The sequence below is a fragment of the Scyliorhinus canicula genome, chromosome 18 (assembly GCF_902713615.1).
Source record: "Scyliorhinus canicula chromosome 18, sScyCan1.1, whole genome shotgun sequence".
Lineage (NCBI taxonomy): Eukaryota > Metazoa > Chordata > Chondrichthyes > Carcharhiniformes > Scyliorhinidae > Scyliorhinus > Scyliorhinus canicula.
In genome coordinates this window covers 114,497,807-114,516,912 of record NC_052163.1, presented here as the reverse complement: position 1 = coordinate 114,516,912, position 19,106 = coordinate 114,497,807, and the positions used below count along the sequence as shown (strand labels likewise).

General features: G+C 54.5%; 1 protein-coding gene across 3 annotated transcripts in view; it reads left to right on the top strand.

The window, feature by feature from the left end:
- The first annotated feature begins 5,696 nt into the window (after positions 1 to 5,696).
- Positions 5,697 to 19,106, top strand: part of LOC119952826 (tropomyosin-1-like) — a 33,554-nt gene continuing 20,144 nt past the window's right edge. For all 3 annotated transcript variants that reach the window (XM_038776335.1, XM_038776336.1, XM_038776334.1), the window contains exons 1-3: positions 5,697 to 5,973; positions 7,023 to 7,136; positions 7,987 to 8,100. In XM_038776335.1, the coding sequence (XP_038632263.1) occupies positions 5,740 to 5,973; positions 7,023 to 7,136; positions 7,987 to 8,100 (462 nt within the window). In that variant the 5' untranslated portion in view covers positions 5,697 to 5,739. The remainder of the gene's footprint in view (positions 5,974 to 7,022; positions 7,137 to 7,986; positions 8,101 to 19,106) is intronic.

The following is a 19,106-nucleotide window of genomic DNA, read 5'->3' as shown; positions in this document are numbered from 1 at the left end:
TTTGTGGTAGAGAGCCTAATGAGGTTGAGGGAGAAGGTGGAGGACCTCGAGAATTGATCAAGGAGGCAGAACCTACAGATTGTGGAGCTGCCTGAAGGGATCAAGGGAACGCAGGCCACAAGATACGTGGGGAACATGTTCGAGATGTTGGTGGGGGAGGGGATCTTAGATCGTCCCCACCCCGAGGTGGATTGGGCGCACAAGGCCCAAGGAGGAGGCCGAAGGGAGGGAGGCTGACCTCGGCGGATCTCGTCTGGTGTAGTTGGGAAGGAGGAGATGGCGACAAACATCTTGGAGGGGGCCCGAGGGGGGGGCGAGATGTGGACCTGGGAGCTGGTTGAAGAGGGATTATGATTGACCGGTGAGGGACTGAACAGAGAGCCGCCCAACCCGTTTTGATTATGTGGACCATCCGGGACTTATATGGCCCGGTCAAAAGGTCACGCATTTTCACTCATTAAGGAGTTTAAAGGCAGACGTGGGGCGGGATTCCACGCCCCCACTCCCCCGCCCCTGCTGGGGGGGGGGGGAGAATCGCCGTCGCGCCGCGTGAATCGCGCCGGGCCACTCGGAGAATCGCCACAAACGGCGAGCGGCGATTCTCCGGCCCGGATGGGCCGAACGGCTGGCGAAGAAATTGACAGTCCCGCCGGCGCCGTTCTAACCTGCTCTCGGGCCGGCGGGACCTGGGGCTTCAAGGGCCGGGAGGGGCCTGTGGGGGGGGGGGGGGGTGTTCCAATCCATAGGAGGCCATCCGGAGTGGCCCGTGATCGGGACCCACCGATCGGCGGGCCGGCCTCTCTGTCGGCGGGCCTCCTTTCTTCCACCGGCGAACCTGGATCCATCCGCCATGTTTGTGCGGGTCGGTCTGGGGGAGGACGGCCACCGCGCATGTGCTAGTTGGCGCCGGCCCAACTGCGCATGGGCGGGGCCCCGCCGAGGCCCCGCCCCATAAATCGCGCGACACCCCTGCTAGCCCCACGGAGGGGGGAGAATAGGGGTCTGGGAACGGGCGCCGACGCCGGAGTAAAACATTCCGGTTTTTACTCCGGCGTCGGCACTTAGTCTCCCGTTGGGAGAATCCCATCCGTTATGTTTTTGCAGGGGGCACAGCTGAAGTTGGGGGACCAGACGAGGCTGAGGGAAGGCTGGGTGGGCAGGTGTTGCACTCAGGGTTGGACATGATGACAAAGGGGTGGTGGTGCTAATTAACAAAAGGGTGGGCAGTGTTGTGACTGATCCGGGGGGGGGGGGGGGGAAGGTTTGTGATGTTGCAGGGGACACCCACGGTGCAAATGAATGCGCATGCCCCAAATTGGGACGATGTGAATTTTGTGAGGTGGGTCTGAGCAAAGATTCTGGACCTGGCACGCACAGGCTGACTATGGGGCTGATTTTAACACGGTTCTGGATCCAGGGTTGGATCGGTCGTGCCCCAGGCCCCAGAAGATTTCGGCGACGGCTAAGAAGTTGTTGGGTTTATAGAGCGTGGTGGGCCAACTGCGCAGAGCTAGGGGGGGTGGTGGTAGGGTTGGGGGGGGCGGGGAAATATGAGATCGGGGAGAAGGCCAGTAGGATGCGAGACCATCAGTTGAGGAATCAGGTGAAGGCGAGGGAAATTGGGAGGGTGAGAGATGAGAGGGGTGTCGGAGCCAGAGGGGGTAAATAGGGTTTTTGAGGTTTTTTATCAGGGTGGTGAAGTGTTGGCTGGTGTAGACTTGAGAGATGAACAGACACTTCCAACACTGATGAAGGTTCAACTCAATTTTATTAACTATTTCTAACTAACTAACACACGATGACTGTGGGTCTAAATGATGCTAACTTAAACTAGAGACCTAAGCCTTGTCCAAACCAGTTGCTTCTCTCAACACGTGATGTGAGTCTGGGCTGGGCTGGATGAGTTCTTGTTACACTGAGAGGCAGCACCCAGAATGAGCGGGAACCGTGGTGCCCTCTGCCTTTATAGCGTGTGTATTCTAACTGGTGATTAGCTGCAGTGTTTGTACATGTTGATTGGTCCCTGTGTGTGTCCATCAGTGTGTGTCTGCACCATGATATACTGGTGTATATTATGACAGGTGGGTACATGTCAGAACCCCCGACAGGGTATGATGGGATGAGACAGTTTCCAGGTGTGTTGGAGTTCGCAAGGGTTGAGGAGGTGAAGGTGGAGGGGCCCCGATCGGGCTGAGGGAGATGATGGATTGTGTGGGGTCGATACAGGCGGGGAAGGCCCCTGGCCCAGACCGGTTCCCAGTCAAGTGTCATAAAATGTTAGAGACGGAGCTGCAGTCCCATCTGGTGGAGATGTTTAGGGTTAGGGGAGAGGTCCCCCCCCTCCACGGTGTCTCAGGCCTCGATTTCATTTATCCTAAAGATTGATAACGACCCGGAGCAGTGTGGGTGGTATGGTCCAACCTTGCTGTTCATTGAAGATGCAAAGGTGTTGGCGAGGCGGACAGGGGAGTGTGTGCCGGGGGTGATGTGGAGGGCCAGACGGGGTTCATGAGGGGGCGCCAGTTGTCGGCGAATGTACGGAGGTTGTTCAATGTTATTATGATGCCCTCATAGGGGTGGGAGATTGAAGTGGTTGTGGCAATAGAGGTGGAGAAGGCGTGAGTCAAATGGGAGTATTTATTTGAGTGTTGGGTAGGTTTGGGTCTGAACGGGGGTTTGTGGATTGGGTTCGTCTGTTGCATAAGGCGCCCAAGGTGAGTGTGCAAACAAACAACGTCAGCTCGGGGTATTTTGGGTTGCACCAGGGGAGGACAAGGCAGGGGTGCCCGTTCTCCCCACTGCTTTTTGCCTTAACAATTGAGCGCTTAGGAATTTGAGAGGGTGGAGGGGCACCAAGCAGGCGGGGTGGGTTGGGTGATGCCGAGCACTGGGTTTCGTTGTATGTACGTGACCTCCTTTTGTTTCGGACCTGGTTTGGTGCTTCGATAGGATAATGAGGATGCTGGGGTAGTTTGGCAAACTCCACACGGACAGTGACCAGGGGCCGGGATCGAACCCGGGTCCTCAGTGCCGTGAGGCAGCCGGGCTAACCACTTGGGGGGGTGGAGGGGGGGTATAAGTTAAAGCGAGGTGTTTCCAATCAACGTGGGGGTGCAGGAGAGGAGGCTGGGGGAAATTGCCATTCCGGGTAATCGGGGCGGGTTTTTGCTACATTCGGATACAGGTGGTGCGGAGTTGGGCCCAGCTGCACAAGTTGAATTCGGCGTGACTGGTGGATGGAATGAAGGAGGACTTTAAGAGGTGGGATGTGTTGGCATTGTCGTTGGCGGGTCCGGTACAGACAGTGAAGGTGACGGTGTTGCCAAAGTTTTGTTTGTGTTCCAGAACATCCTGATTTTTGCCCCTAATGCTTTTCTAGGAAGGTGAACGGTTTGATTTTGAGGTTTGCCTGCGGGGGGCAGGTCCCGTGGGTTAGGATGGTGTTCCTGGAGAGGGGGCGACGGGGAGGTGGGGGTTGGTGTTGCCAAATTTGCTGAATTACTATTCGGCGGCAAACATTGCCATGGTTAGGAGATGGTGACGGAGGAATGGTCAGTTTGGGGGGTGGATGGATTGGGCCTAGTAAAAGGGTCCAGATTGAGGGCACTGTTGGCACACCTTCCGCTCCCATTGGTCAGGTCCTCCCCGAGCCCGGTAGTAGTATCAACGCTGAGGGTCTGTAACCAGTGTAGGCATCACTTTGGTTTAGAAGGCATGTCTTTGTGGGTGTCGATCTGTGATAACCGTAGGTTTGCACCTGCGGGGCTGGACGCGGGTTTCCAGGGGTGGCGGCAGGTAGGGATAGAATGTTTCAGGGATTTATTCGTTGGGGGAAAGTTCACAGACTTGATGGAGGGAGAGGGGATGTATCAGTTACCAAAGGGGAATGGATGTAGGTATCTGCAGGTTAGGAAATTTGTTAGGAAGGAGGTGCCGTCGTTTCTGAGGCTGCCATCCGCAGTGCAGCAGGAAAGGCTTCATTCCGAGGATGAAATTGGGGTCGGCAGAGACGGCCATGTATGGGGAGTTGATGGACAGGCAGAGCGTCCCCATGGTGGAGGATTAGGGGTAGGTGGGAGGAGGAGCTGGGAGGAGGGTTGGGGGATGGAGTGTGGAGGGCAGCTTTACGGAGGGTGAGTGCGTCCTCGCCGTGTGCGAGGCTAAGTTATATTCAGTTTAAGGCAGTGCACAGGGCCCACATGACGGTGTCGAGGATGGGTTGGTTCTTCTCGGGAGTGGGGGATAGGTGTGGGCAGAGTAGTGGGGGGGAGGGGGGGGGCGGCGAAGCATGTCCATTGGTTCTGGGCTTGCCCGAAGTTGAGGGGATTCTGGAAGGGTTTTTCGGAGGATATGGCAAAGATTTTGAGGGTGGAGGTAGCTCCGAGTCCGGAGGTGGCGATATTTGGAGTGTCGGAGAATCCGGGAGTGCAGGCGGGGAGAGAGGCCGCTCTTCTGGCCTTTGCCTCCCTGATAGCCCGCAGATGGATTTTGTTGCGTTGGTGGAGCTCGGAGCCGCTGAAGGCCGGGTTGTGGCTGAGGGACTTGGCAGAAATTCTGCAGCTGGAAAAGATCGAGTTCACCATCTGTGGGGCGGGGGAGGGATTCACTTCAAGGTGGAAGCCATTTATTGACTTGTTTAAGGAGGATGACGTTGTCAGAGGGGAATGGTGGGGGGAGTGGAGAGCGGTGGTTTGGGGTTTTGTTTGGGTTGTGGTCTCTGGTTGGTGGGGGAACGAGAGGTTGGAAAAAGTAGACGGATGCCGGTTAGGAGGCCTGTGATTGGTTAGTTTCTGAGGGGAGGGAGGGGTTTTGATGCCTGTGTTGGATGGAGTTGGGGCCTGTATTTACATTGTCCTTTTGGTTTTGCTGTTTGTAAATATTTTAAAATGCCTTCAATAAAATGTTTTTCAAATAAAAATACTTCATTCTGATCTCCACTTAAACTCGAGGGATAACGGCTCGTACCAGTCATCAGCTCCTGAAACTATCTGCATGCACTGTTTTTTATCAAACATCTCCAACTGGATGTTCTGAAATGCTAACTCTCTCTCTCCCTCTGTCTCTCGCTCTCTGTCTCTCTCTCCCTCTCTCTCTCTCTCTCTGTCCATCTCTCTCTCTCTCTCTCTCTGTCCGTCTCTCTCGCTCTGTCTGTCTGTCTCTGTCTCTCTGTCTCCACGGATGAACGGACATCGCGCGACAATCGCCATGCAGGAATGTTCCCTTCCAGTCGGGGAACACTTCAGCAGTCAAGGGCATTCAGCCTCTGATCTCCGGGTAAGCGTTCTCCAAGGCGGCCTTCAGGACGCACGACAACGCAGAATTGCCGAGCAGAAACTTATAATCAAGTTCCGCACACATGAGTCTGTATATATGTTTTTGGAACCTACCTCTTCAGTCACCTGAGGAAGGAGCTGCGCTCCGAAAGCTAGTGATTCCAAACAAACCTGTTGGACTTTAACCTGTAAGACTTCTTACTGTCCACAGAACGGACCTGCTGAGCATTTTCTGCATTTCCTGTGTCTAATCCTCTGTGAATGATCCTTGTTGGGTCATTGTGTAATTCTGAACACATTGTTGTTTCCAGGGAAATGGCGTTGACGTTGTGAAACAGAAACTAGACAGTTTTAATGTTTCATCAGGGCAAAGGAAGGGCAACTTGCTTCACAAAGCGATCTTGGATTCGACTTGCCTGTGATCATTTCCTGATGCTTGTTGAACCAAAACACACAGGACACCAGAATGTTCAGATCTTTATTAGCCTTTACAAAAAGAAATGCTGTCATAATCTTTGTTTTACTCTACATGGCCACGATATTACTTGGTATTATATCAATAACTTCCATTCCGCAGCAGGGCAACAATCATCTCCAGGAAAAGAATGTGCATCTTCAGGAAGTTCTGAAGACTATGGAGGCAAATGCAAAATCTCAGGACAATCAACTACAGGAAGTCCAGAAAAAACTCAATGAATCGGTGAGTGACCGACCAGGTTGTTGTCAGAAGAGGGAGACAGTCAGAGGGTCGGTACTGAGGGCGTGCTGCACAGTCAGACAGTCAGTACTGAGGGAGTACCGCACTGTGAGAGGGTCAGTACTGAGGGAGCGTTGCACTGTCAGAGGGTCAGTACTGAGGGAGTGCTGCACTGTCAGACAGTCAGTACTGAGGGAATACCGCACTGTCAGAGGGTCAGTACTGAGGGAGTGCTGCTCTGTCAGAGGGTCAGTACAGAGGGAGTGCTGCACTGTCAGAGGGTCAGTACTGAGGGAGTCCTGCACATTCAGAGGGTCAGTACTGAGGGAGCGCTGCACTGTCAGAGGGTCAGTACTGAGGGAGTGCTGCACTGTCAGAGGGTCAGTGCTGAGGGAGTGCTGCACTGTCAGAGGGTCAATATTGAGAGAGTGCTGCACTGGCGGAGTGTCAGTGCTGAGGGAGTGCTGCACTGTCAGAGGGCCAGTACCGAGGGAGTGCTGCACTGTCAGAGGGTCAATACTGAGGGTGTGCAGCACTGTCAGAGGGTCAATACTGAGGGAGTGCTGCACTGTCAGAGGGTCAGTACTGAGGGAGTGCTGCACTGTCAGAGGGTCAGTACTGAGGGAGTGCTGCACTGTCAGAGGGTCAGTACTGAGGGAGTGCTGCACTGTCAGAAGGTCAGTACTGAGGGAGTGCTGCACTGTCAGAGGGTCAGTACTGAGGGAGTGCTGCACTGTCAGAGGGTCAGTACTGAGGGAGTGCTGCACTGTCAGAGGGTCAGTACTGAGGGAGTGCTGCACTGTCAGAGGGTCAGTACTGAGGGACTGCTGCACTGTCAGAGGGTCAGTATTGAGGGACTGTTGCAATGTAAGAGGGTCGATACTGAGGGAGTGCTGCACTGTACCACCAGACAATATTAACGTTTCATCAGGGCAAAGGAAGGACAACGTGCTTCACATATCGATTTTGGACTCGACTGGCCTGTAATCTTGATCATATTGTTTAGAGTCTGGATATTATTTTGTATTAAGTTAATACATTCTACTCCACAGCGAAACATCCAGGAACAGAACGTACATCTTCAGGAAAGTCTGGAGAATATGGAGGCAAATGCAAAAACTTTGGCCTATCAGCTACAGGAGGTGCAGAAAAAGCTCAATGAATCGGTGAGTCACTGACCAGCTTGTTGTAGTAAGTGGCTGACAGTCAGAGGGTCAGTACTGAGGGAGTGCTGCACTGTCAGAGAAACAGTGCTGAGGGAGCGCTGCACTGTCAGAGGGTCAGTACTGAGGGAGTGCCGCACTGTCAGAGGGTCAGTACTGAGGGAGTGCTGCACTGTCAGAGGGTCAGTACTGAGGGAGTGCTGCACTGTCAGAGGGTCAGTACTGAGGGAGTGCTGCACTGTCAGAGGGTCAGTACTGAGGGAATGCTGCACTGTCAGAGGGTCAGTACTGAGGAAGTGCTGCACTGTCGGCAGTCAGTACTGAGGGAGTGCTGCACTGTCAGAGGGTCAGTACTGAGGGTGTGCTGCACTGTCAGAGAGTCAGTACTGAGGGAGCGCCGCACTGTCAGAGGGTCAGTACTGAGGGAGTGCTGCACTGTCAGAGGATCAGTACTGAGGGAGTGCTGCACTGTCAGAGGGTCAGTACTGAGGGAGTGCTGCACTGTCAGAGGGTCAGTACTGAGGGAGTGCTGCACTGTCAGAGGGTCAGTATTGAGGGACTGCTGCACTGTCAGAGGGTCAGTACTGAGGGAGTGCCGCACTGTCAGAGGGTCAGTACTGAGGGACTGCTGCAATGTAAGAGGGTCAATACGGAGGGACTGCTGCACTGTCGGAGGGTCAGTACTGAGGGAGTGATGCACTGTACCACCAGACAATATTAACGTTTCATCAGGGCAAAGGAAGGACAACGTGCTTCACATATTGATTTTGGACTCGACTGGCCTGTAATCTTGATCATATTGATTAGTGTCTGGATATTATTTTGTATTAAGTTAATACATTCTACTCCACAGCGAAACATCCAGGAACAGAACGTACATCTTCAGGAAAGTCTGGAGAATATGGAGGCAAATGCAAAAACTCTGGCCTATCAGCTACAGGAGGTGCAGAAAAAGCTCAATGAATCGGTGAGTCACTGACCAGCTTGTTGTAGTAAGTGGCTGACAGTCAGAGGGTCAGTACTGAATGAGTGCAGCACTGTCAGAGCAACAGTGCTGAGGGAGCGCTGCACTGTCAGAGGGTCAGTACTGAGGGAGCGCTGCACTGTCAGAGGGTCAGTACTGAGGGAGTGCTGCACTGTCAGAGGGTCAGTACTGAGGGAGCGCTGCACTGTCGGAGGGTCAATACTGAGGGAGTGCTGCACTGTCAGAGGGTCAGTATTGAGGGAGTACTGCACTGTCAGAGGGTCAGTACTGAGGGAGTGCTGCACTGTCGGAGGGTCAGTACTGAGGGAGCGCTGCACTGGCGGATGTGTCATAATAAACATCTATGTATATAATGGAGTGCAGACAGGCAGTGATTGACACACAGGATGACCAGTAAGCACACAGAACTGAGCAGCCAATCACCAGACAGGACACGAACACTATAAAGCCAGAGGGCACCAGTTTTCCCGCTCTCTCGGGACCCAGCCACTGAGACAGTCGGAGTTCGTGAGCATAGCCAGTGCAAACACCATGTGGTAGCTAGTAAGTCTGGTCAGGCTAGTACTGGGTCTCCATTCAAGTCAGCATAGTGTCAACCCACAGTTGAACATGTATAATAGTTTAGATGTTAAATAAAATCGTGTTGCATCTCATCAAGTGTTGGAAGTCTGTCTCTCGCTACAATGCATCAAGTGCAGTCCACATCGACCCAGCCAGCCCAACACATCATGGTACCAGGCAGTGATGCTGAAAATTGACGGACTTACATAGATCCCTGAAAGTTGCCACCCAGGTTGATAGGGTTGTGAAGAAGGCCTTTGATGTGTTGGCCTTTATTGGTAGAGGGATTGAGTTCCGGAGCCATGAGGTCATGTTGCAGCTGTACAAAACTCTGGTACGGCCGCATTTGGAGTATTGCGTACAGTTCTGGTCGCCTCATTATCGGAAGGACGTGGAAGCTTTGGAACGGGTGCAGAGGAGATTTACCAGGATGTTGCCTGGTATGGAGGGAAAATCTTATGAGGAAAGGCTGATGGACTTGAGGTTGTTTTCGTTAGAGAGAAGAAGGTTAAGAGGTGACTTAATAGAGGCATACAAAATGATCAGAGGGTTAGATAGGGTGTACAGTGAGAGCCTTCTCCCGCGGATGGAGGTGGCTAGCACGAGGGGACATAGCCTTAAATTGAGGGGTAATAGATATAGGACAGAGGTCAGAGGTAGATTTTTTACGCAAAGAGTGGTGAGGCCGTGGAATGCCCTACCTGCAACAGTAGTGAACTCGCCAACATTGAGGGCATTTAAAAGTTTATTGGATAAGTATACGGATGATAATGGCATAGTGTAGGTTAGATGGCCTTTAGTTTTTGACTTCCCATGTCGGTGCAACATCGTGGGCCGAAGGGCCTGTACTGCGCTGTATCGTTCTATGTTCTATGTTCTATGTACCTTGAGTGAATCAACGTTGACCAGCAAACAGCCATCCGGTGACATGGAAAACGCCCACCCTCCTCCGCAGCTCCGCATCGCCGGCAACCTCGGTGAAAATTGGAAGATCTTCAAACAGAAGTTCCAACTCAATCTCGCAGCCACCGACCTCGAGGCCGCATCAGACGCCAGGAAGATCGCACTATTCTTCTCCACAGCCGGGGACCATGCCATCCACATCTACAACTCCCTTACATTCGCTGAAGGCGAAGACAAGACGAAATTTAAAACACACCTGCTGATGTTCGACAGCCATTGCGACATTGAGGTGAATGAGAGCTTTGAACGGTACGTTTTCCAGCAGAGGCTTCAGGGTAAGGATGAACCTTTTCAATCCTTTTTGTCCCATCTCCACATCCTCGCACAGTCATGTAACTCTGACTCGACAACTGATTCCATGATCCGGGATCAGATCGTTTTCGGGGTCCACTCCGATTCCCTTCGCCAGCAGCTCCTGAAAGTCAAGCAGCTGACCCTCACCATCGCCATCGAAAAGTGCGTTCTCCACTAACATACTAACAATCGGTACTCCCACATCAGGGCGGCAGAAACGGCAAAGCTAACCTCCCACGAGGCGGAACGGGTGCAGGCCATCGCACAAATGCAGGGCCTAAACATCAACGAGAATGGCCATTTTGCGCGCTTTTCCCGGGCCCTGCGCATGCGCGCCACGACCGAGGGGGCGGCGAGGCAGAAGACCAGCCTGAGCAGGTGCGTACGTCGTTCGACCGCACTGTGCATGCGCGTTGGAGCACGGAACGCGCTGACGTTGCCGTCATGACGTGTCCGAATTGTGGCTCCGCCCATTTAAAGCGACAATGTCCGGCAAAGTCACGACGGTGTCTACAGTGTGGCAAGCTTGGCCAATACGCAGCCCTTTGCAGATCTGCTCTGCTGCCCAGCATCCAGTGATCCCAGCCACAGCGTAGAAGCGTCCGTTTGATACAGCAGGGCCGTGACAGACACCGACCCCGACAGCCCAACAGATCCTGATGCTGAGTGCTTCACATTCCCATTCCGGGTGGGCATCATTAAGGAGCATGCGCTGCCTTTCTCCAAGATAGTGAAGCACCTACCGATCCTCGGCGTGGATCCCGAAGACCAGTGGTGTGCTGTCCTCACAGTCAACAAAGCTCGCATCCGGTTCAAACTGGACACCGGCGCATTGGCGAACCTCATCTCGAAATCCGATCTCGGCATTATCCGTGTCAAACCAAACATTCTTCCACCGGCCTGCCAGCTCCTTGACGACAATGGCAATGCCATAGCTGCCAGTGGCTCAGGCCAACTCGGAGTTTCCAATAAATAATTTAAAGCGACACTGCGATTTGAGATTGTAGGAGTGAGACTTCCGGTGGCTGTGATGGAGCAGTAAGCCACACATTTGGGAGCTCCGTTTTAAAGAGATTTTTCGGCTCTTTTGAGAGCCCAAAACGGAAATTTTTCGACGTCTCCCGGTGGGGGAAGGTGTGCTGAACGACTTTCCCTGCAGTCCATGCCTCGAACTCGGAGTGGAAAGGGGGAAAAAACAGCAGCAGCTCCTCAGAAAAAACGGGGGAAGGGATCCAAGATGGCCGCCGACAGAGCTCCAGAGGAATGGAGACTCTGGGCCCAGAAACAACAAACTGATCTCCTGCGCTGCTTTAAAGAATTCAAGGATGAAGTACTGAGCTCTCTGCAGGAAACAAACAGAAGGCTGTCAGAGATTCAGTCCACCCAGGGTGCTGCCATCAAGAAGTTGCAGACGCAGGCCATTGAACGAGAGGAGGAGGCCGTGGTCCTCGTGAGTAAGGTGGAGGGGCACGAAGCACTCCACAAGAAGTGGCAGGAACGCTTCGAGGAGCTGGATCACCGCATGAGGCGGAAAAACCTGCGGATCTTGGGCCTTGCAGAGGGGCTAGAGGGATCGGACCTGACAGCCTATGCGGCTGTAATGCTGAATTCGCTAGTGGGGGCCGGGTCTCTCCATCTGCCCTTGGAGCTGGAGGGAGCGCACAGGGTGCTGGCCAGGAGGCCCAAGGAAGATGAACCCCCGCGTGCGGTGCTGGTGAGGTTCCACCGGTTCAGTGATCGGGAGTGCGTGCTGCGCTGGGCCAAGAAGGTGAAGAGCAGCAACTGGGAGAATGGGGTAGTGCGGATCTACCAGGACTGGAGTGCGGAGGTGGCTAAGCGGCGGTCCGGATTTAATCGGACGAACGAGGTGCTTTATAGAAAAAAGATAAAGTTCGGAATGTTGCAGCCCGCGCGCCTGTGGGTATCTTATTTGGACCGGCACCATTATTTCGATTCCCCGGAGGAGGCATGGGCCTTCGTGCGGACGGAGAAACTTGACTTGAACTAGGGGTTGGGGGTTGCGAGGTCGGCTGTAAGATATTAGTGCTGGATTCTGCTGTTGCTGTGTTCTCTTTTTCTTCTGTTGTTTTCTTCTTGTTTTAGTACTTTTGCAATTTTGATATGGTTATTTACGGAGGGGTTGTTCTGCTATGTTTTGTTTTTGTGCTGTGGGACATTGTTTGGGCTGTGTATCTTGAGGGGAGGGTCGGGGGGTATGTTGTATTCTATGCCGGAGTGGGGGTATGGAGTGGGGCTGATATTTGGGAGCTGCGTCAGAAGGGTGTGGTGGGGCAGTGCAAAAGCGCGGGATTTCCTCTGGTTTCCCGGGCTGGGGGGTGGAGACGATGACGGGTGGGGGGGGCCTTAACTGGTTCTTCCCCGCGCTGGAGCGGTGCCTGGAGGAGGGATAGATTGGGGGATGATCCCACTTCGGGAGGGGTCGGGCTATTGGCGGGAGTTTCCGGGGTCAGCAGAAGTTAGCTGACCCACGGAAGTACAATGGAGGACGGTTCGCGGCTGGGAGGGTTCCTAGCCTGGGGGGGAAGGGAGGGGGGGGAAGGGGAATACCGGGTTGCTGCTGGTAGGGTCAAGAAGGAGCTGGTGGGGGCTGGGGGGACAGAGGTGAGGGGTTGTCGCTATGGGGACGGGGTCGAGCAGGGGGGTGCTGGCCTGGGGCGGGCAGTCGATGGGCTATGGCTAGCCGACGGGGGAGGGGGGCGGGACGCCCTCTGATCCGGTTGGTCACCTGGAATGTGAGAGGGTTGAATGGGCCGGTGAAGCGGTCGAGGGTACTGGCTCACCTGAAGGGGCTAAAGGCGGATGTGGCAATGCTTCAGGAGACCCACCTGAGGGTGGCGGACCAGGTCCGCCTGAGGAAGGGATGGGTGGGGCAGGTTTTCCACTCGGGGTTGGATGTGAGGAACCGGGGAGTGGCGATTCTGGTGGGGAAAAATGTGTTGTTTGAGGCATCGGAGGTGGTGGCAGATAAGGGGGGTAGGTATGTGATGGTTAGGGGCAGGCTACAAGGAGAGAAGGTGGTACTGGCTAGTGTGTATGCCCCAAATTGGGACGATGCGGGCTTTATAAGGCGTATGTTGGGACGGATCCCGGATCTGGAGGCAGGAGGTCTGATCATGGGGGGGGACTTTAATACGGTGTTGGATCCTTCACTGGATCGGTCCAGCTCTAGGACGGGTAGGAGGCCGGCGGCGGCCAAGGTACTGAGAGGGTTTATGGATCAGATGGGTGGAGTGGATCCATGGAGGTTTGTGAGGCCGAGGGCACGTGAGTACTCTTTCTTCTCCCACGTACATAGGGTCTACTCTCGGATAGATTTCTTCGTGGTGAGTAGGGGACTGATTCCGAGAGTGGAGGAGGCCGAGTATTCGGCCATTGCAATCTCCGACCACACTCCGCATTGGATAGAGTTGGAGATGGGGGAGGTGCGAGACCAACGTCCGTTGTGGCGGTTGGATGTGGGGTTGTTGGCGGAGGAGGAGGTGTGTAGGAGGGTCCGGGCAAGTATTGAGGGGTACCTTGAGGTGAATGATACGGGGGAGGTTCAGGTGGGGGTGGTCTGGGAAGCCCTGAAGGCAGTAATTCGTGGGGAACTGATATCCATCCGGGCACACAGGGAGAGGAGCGAGAGGAGTGAGAGGGATAGACTGGTGGGAAAGATGCTGGAGGTGGACAGGAGGTATGCAGAGGCACCGGAGGAGGGGCTGTTGGGGGAGAGGCGCAGCCTGCAGGCTAAATTCGATTTGCTGACCACTAGAAAGGTGGAGGCACAGTGGAGGAAGGCACAAGGGGCAGTGTACGAACATGGTGAAAAGGCGAGTAGGATGCTGGCTCATCAGCTCCGCAAGCGGGATGCGGCTAAGGAAATTGCTGGAGTGAGAGACAAGAGTGGGAATGTGGTGCGGAAGGGGGTAGAGGTGAATGAGGCTTCAAGGACTTTTACGGGGAACTGTACCGGTCGGAGCCAACGGGGGAGAGGAGGGGAATGGAAAGGTTCCTTGACGGGTTTTCTTTCCCGAAGGTGCAGGAGGAGAAGGTGGAGGGGTTGGGTGCGCCGATTGAGCTGGAGGAGCTGGTTAAGGGGATCGGGCAGATGCAGTCAGGGAAGGCACCGGGGCCGGATGGGTTCTCGGTGGAATTTTATAAAAAGTTTGTGGATCTAGTGGGCCCCTTGCTGGTGCGAACACTCAATGAAGCGTGGGAAGGGGGGACTTTGCCTCCAACGATGTCACGGGCGCTGATCTCGTTAATTTTAAAGAAGGACAAGGACCCCCAGCAGTGTGGTTCATACAGGCCCATATCTCTCCTCAACGTGGATGCTAAGGTGCTGGCAAAAATCCTGGCCACCAGGATAGAGGACTGTGTGCCAGGGGTTGTGCACGAGGACCAGACAGGTTTTGTGAAGGGAAGGCAGCTGAACACGAATGTGCGGAGATTGCTGAATGTCATTATGATGCCGGCGATTGAGGGGGAGGCAGAGATAGTGGTGGCGCTGGATGCGGAGAAGGCCTTCGATAGAGTGGAGTGGGGGTACCTATGGGAGGTGTTGGGGAGGTTTGGATTTGGTGAAGGGTTCATTAGATGGGTAAGGCTGCTATATGAGGCCCCGATGGCGTGCGTGGCCACGAATAGGAGGAGGTCGGAGTACTTCCGGCTTTACTGAGGGACCAGGCAGGGTTGCCCCCTGTCCCCCTTGTTGTTTGCACTGGCAATCGAGCCGCTGGCGATGGCATTGAGAGATTCAGAGAGGTGGAGAGGCTTGGTGCGAGGTAGAGAGGAACATAGGGTGTCGTTGTATGCCGACGACCTGTTACTGTATGTGGCGGACCCGGTGGGGGGGATGCCGGGAGTGATGGAGTTACTAGCCGAGTTTGGGACCTTTTCAGGTTATAAATTAAACTTAGGCAAGAGCGAGGTGTTTGTGGTGCACCCTGGAGACCAGGAGGAAGGAATTGGTAGGCTCCCGCTTAGGCGGGCAGGGGAGAGCTTTAGGTACCTGGGGGTGCAAGCGGCCAGGGACTGGGGGACTCTCCACAAGCATAACTTTACCAGACTGGTAGATCAGATGGAGGAGGAGTTCAGGAGGTGGGACATGGTGCCATTGTCGTTGGCGGGGAGGGTGCAGTCCGTCAAAATGACAGTGCTTCCGAGGTTCTTGTTCCTTTTTCAGTGCCTGCCCATATTTATCCCCAGGGCCTTCTTTAGGAGAGTGACCGGCAGTATTCTGAGCTTTGTGTGGGCACATGGGACTCCGAGAGTGAGGAGGGTGTTCCTGGAGCGAGGAAGGGATAGAGGCGGGCTGGCGCTGCCCAACCTTCTGGGGTACTATTGGGCAGCCAATGTGTCAATGGTGCGTAAATGGGTGATGGAGGGGGGAGGGGCGGCGTGGAAAAGAATGGAGATGGCGTCATTTAGAGGTACGAGCCTGGGTGACATGGTAACGGCACCGTTGCCGCTCTCCCCTAAGAGGTTTACCACGAGCCTGGTGGTGGCGGCGACCCTAAGAATCTGGGGACAGTGGAGACGGCATCGGGGGGAAACAGGGGGCTCGATGGAGGCTCCACTGGGTGGCAACCATCGGTTCATCCCGGGGAACACGGATGGGGGATTTAGGGGGTGGCAAAGGGCGGGCATCAGCAAATTGAGGGACCTGTTTATTGGCGGGAGGTTTGCGGGCCTGGGGGAACTGGAAGATAAATTTGGCCTTCCCCAGGGGAACATGTTCAGATACCTGCAGGTAAAGGCGTTTGCTAGGCGACAGGTAGAGGGATTCCCTTTGCTGCCCTCGCAGGGGACGATGGACAGAGTGCTTTCGGGGGTGTGGGTAGGAGAGGGGAAGGTGTCTGACATCTATAAGGTAATGCAGGAGGTGGAGGAGTCGTCAGTGGAGGAGCTGAAGGCTAAATGGGAGGAGGAACTCGGGGAGCAGATAGAGGACGGGACTTGGGCGGAGGCCTTGGAGAGAGTCAACTCTTCCTCCTCATGTGCGAGGCTTAGTCTCATCCAATTTAAGGTGCTGCACCGGGCCCACATGTCCGGGACTAGGATGAGTAGGTTCTTCGGGGGTGAGGACAGGTGCACCAGATGTTCGGGGAGTCCAGCGAACCACACCCATATGTTCTGGGCATGCCCAGCACTGGAAGAATTTTGGAAGGGGGTGGCAGGGACGGTGTCGAGGGTGGTTGGATCCAGGGTCAAACCAGGGTGGGGACTCGCGATTTTTGGAGTTGCGGTAGAGCCGGGAGTGCAGGAGGCGAAAGAGGCCGATGTCCTGGCCTTTGCGTCCCTAGTAGCCCGTCGAAGGATTCTGTTACAATGGAAGGATGCAAGGCCCCCAAACGTGGAGACCTGGATTAGTGACATGGCGGGATTGGAAAATAAAATTGGAAAAGGTCAAATTTGCCCTGAGAAGATCAATACAAGGGTTCTATAAACGATGGCAGCCTTTTCTGGACTTCCTGGCTCAGAGATAGGTAACTGGGTCAATAGCAGCAGCAAGCCGGAGTACAGTGCTGCACTGTCAGATGGTCAGTACTGAGGGAGTCCTGCACTGTTAGAGGGCCAGTACTGAGGGAGTGCTGCACTGTCAGAGGGTCAGTACTGAGGGAGTGCCGCACTGTCAGAGGGTCAGTACTGAGGGAGTGCTGCACTGTCAGAGGGTCAGTACTGAGGGAGTGCTGCACTGTCAGAGGGTCAGTACTGAGGGAGTGCCGCACTGTCAGAGGGTCAGTACTGAGGGAGTGCCGCACTGTCAGAGGGTCAGTACTGAGGGAGTCCTGCACTGTCAGAGGGTCAGTACTGAGGGAGTGCTGCACTGTCAGAGGGTCAGTACTGAGGGAGTGCTGCACTGTCAGAGTGTCAGTACTGAGGAAGCGCTGCACTGTCAGAGGGTCAGTACTGAGGAAGCGCTGCACTGTCAGAGGGTCAGTACTGAGGGAGCGCTGCACTGTCAGAGGGTCAGTACTGAGGGAGTCCGGCACGTTCAGAAGGTCAGTACTGAGGGAGCGCTGCACTGTGGGAGGGTCAGTACTGAGGGAGTGCTGCACTGTCAGAAGGTCAGTACTGAGAGAGCGCTGCACTGTCAGAGGGTCAGTACTGAGGGAGCGCTGCACTGTCAGAGGGTCAGTACTGAGGGAGTGCTGCACTGTCAGAGGGGCAGTGCTGAGGGAGTGCCGCACTGTCAGAGGGGCAGTACTGAGGGAGTGCTGCACTGTCAGAGGGGCAGTACTGAGGGAGTGCTGCACTGTCAGAGGGTCAGTACTGAGGGAGCGCTGCACTGTCAGAGGGTCAGTACTGAGGGAGTACTGCACTGTCAGAGGGGCAGTGCTGAGGGAGTGCCGCACTGTCAGAGGGTCAGTACTGAGGGAGTGCCGCACTGTCAGAGGGTCAGTACTGAGGGAGCGCTGCACTGTCAGAGGGTCAGTACTGAGGGAGTGCTGCACTGTCAGAGGGTCAGTACTGAGGGAGTGCCGCACTGTCAGAGGGTCAGTACTGAGGGAGTGCTGCACTGTCAGAGGGTCAGTACTGAGGGAGCGCTGCACTGTCAGAGGCCTCTTGTAGAGGAATGGGTTTAAGGACATTGTTAACCAGTGTAGGCATCACTTTGATTTGGAAGTCATACCTTTGTGATAATCGTAGGTTTGCGCTGCGGTGCTGGATGCGGGTTTCCGGGGGTGGCAGTAGGGATAGAATGGTTCACGGATTTATTCGTTGGGGTAAAGTTCACAGACCTCAGTTCGGCAGGTGGCCAGTGGTTAGCACAGGGACTCCAGCGCTTAGGATCCGGGTTTGAATCCCTGCCCTGGGTCACTCTCTGGCGTGGAGTTTGCACATTCTCCCCGTGTCTGCGTGTGTTTCGCCCACACAACCCAAAGATGTGCAGGGTAGGTGGATTGGCCACGCTAAATTGCCCCTTAATTGGAAAAAAAATTATTGGATACTCTAAATTTAGATGTTAAAAAAGTTCACGGACCTGGTAGAGCGAGAGGGGACCTATCAGTTACTAAAAGGGAATGGATTCAAGTATCTGCAGGTTAGGAAATTTGTTAGGAAGGAGGTGCCGTCGTTTCTGAGGCTGCCGTCCGCAGTGCAGCAGGAAAGGCTTCTATCCGAGGATGAAATTGGGGTCGGCAGAGACGGCCATGTATGGGGAGTTGATGGACAGGCAGAGCGTCCCCATGGTGGAGGATTAGGGGTAGGTGGGAGGAGGAGCTGGGAGGAGGGTTGGGGGATGGAGTGTGGAGGGCAGCTTTACGGAGGGTGAGTGCGTCCTCGCCGTGTGCGAGGCTAAGTTATATTCAGTTTAAGGCAGTGCACAGGGCCCACATGACGGTGTCGAGGATGGGTTGGTTCTTCTCGGGAGTGGGGGATAGGTGTGGGCAGAGTAGTGGGGGGGAGGGGGGGGCGGCGAAGCATGTCCATTGGTTCTGGGCTTGCCCGAAGTTGAGGGGATTCTGGAAGGGTTTTTCGGAGGATATGGCAAAGATTTTGAGGGTGGAGGTAGCTCCGAGTCCGGAGGTGGCGATATTTGGAGTGTCGGAGAATCCGGGAGTGCAGGCGGGGAGAGAGGCCGCTCTTCTGGCCTTTGCCTCCCTGATAGCCCGCAGATGGATTTTGTTGCGTTGGTGGAGCTCGGAGCCGCTGAAGGCCGGGTTGTGGCTGAGGGACTTGGCAGAAATTCTGCAGCTGGAAAAGATCGAGTTCACCATCTGTGGGGCGGGGGAGGGATTCACTTCAAGGTGGAAGCCATTTATTGACTTGTTTAAGGAGGATGACGTTGTCAGAGGGGAATGGTGGGGGTTGGGGGAGTGGAGAGCGGTGGTTTGGGGTTTTGTTTGGGTTGTGGTCTCTGGTTGGTGGGGGAACGAGAGGTTGGAAAAAGTAGACGGATGCCGGTTAGGAGGCCTGTGATTGGTTAGTTTCTGAGGGGAGGGAGGGGTTTTGATGCCTGTGTTGGATGGAGTTGGGGCCTGTATTTCCATTGTCCTTTTGGTTTTGCTGTTTGTAAATATTTTAAAATGCCTTCAATAAAATGTTTCTCAAATAAAAATACTTCATTCTGATCTCCACTTAAACTCGAGGAATAAAGGCTCGTACCAGTCATCAGCTCCTGAAACTATCTGCATGCACTGTTTTATCAAACATCTCCAACT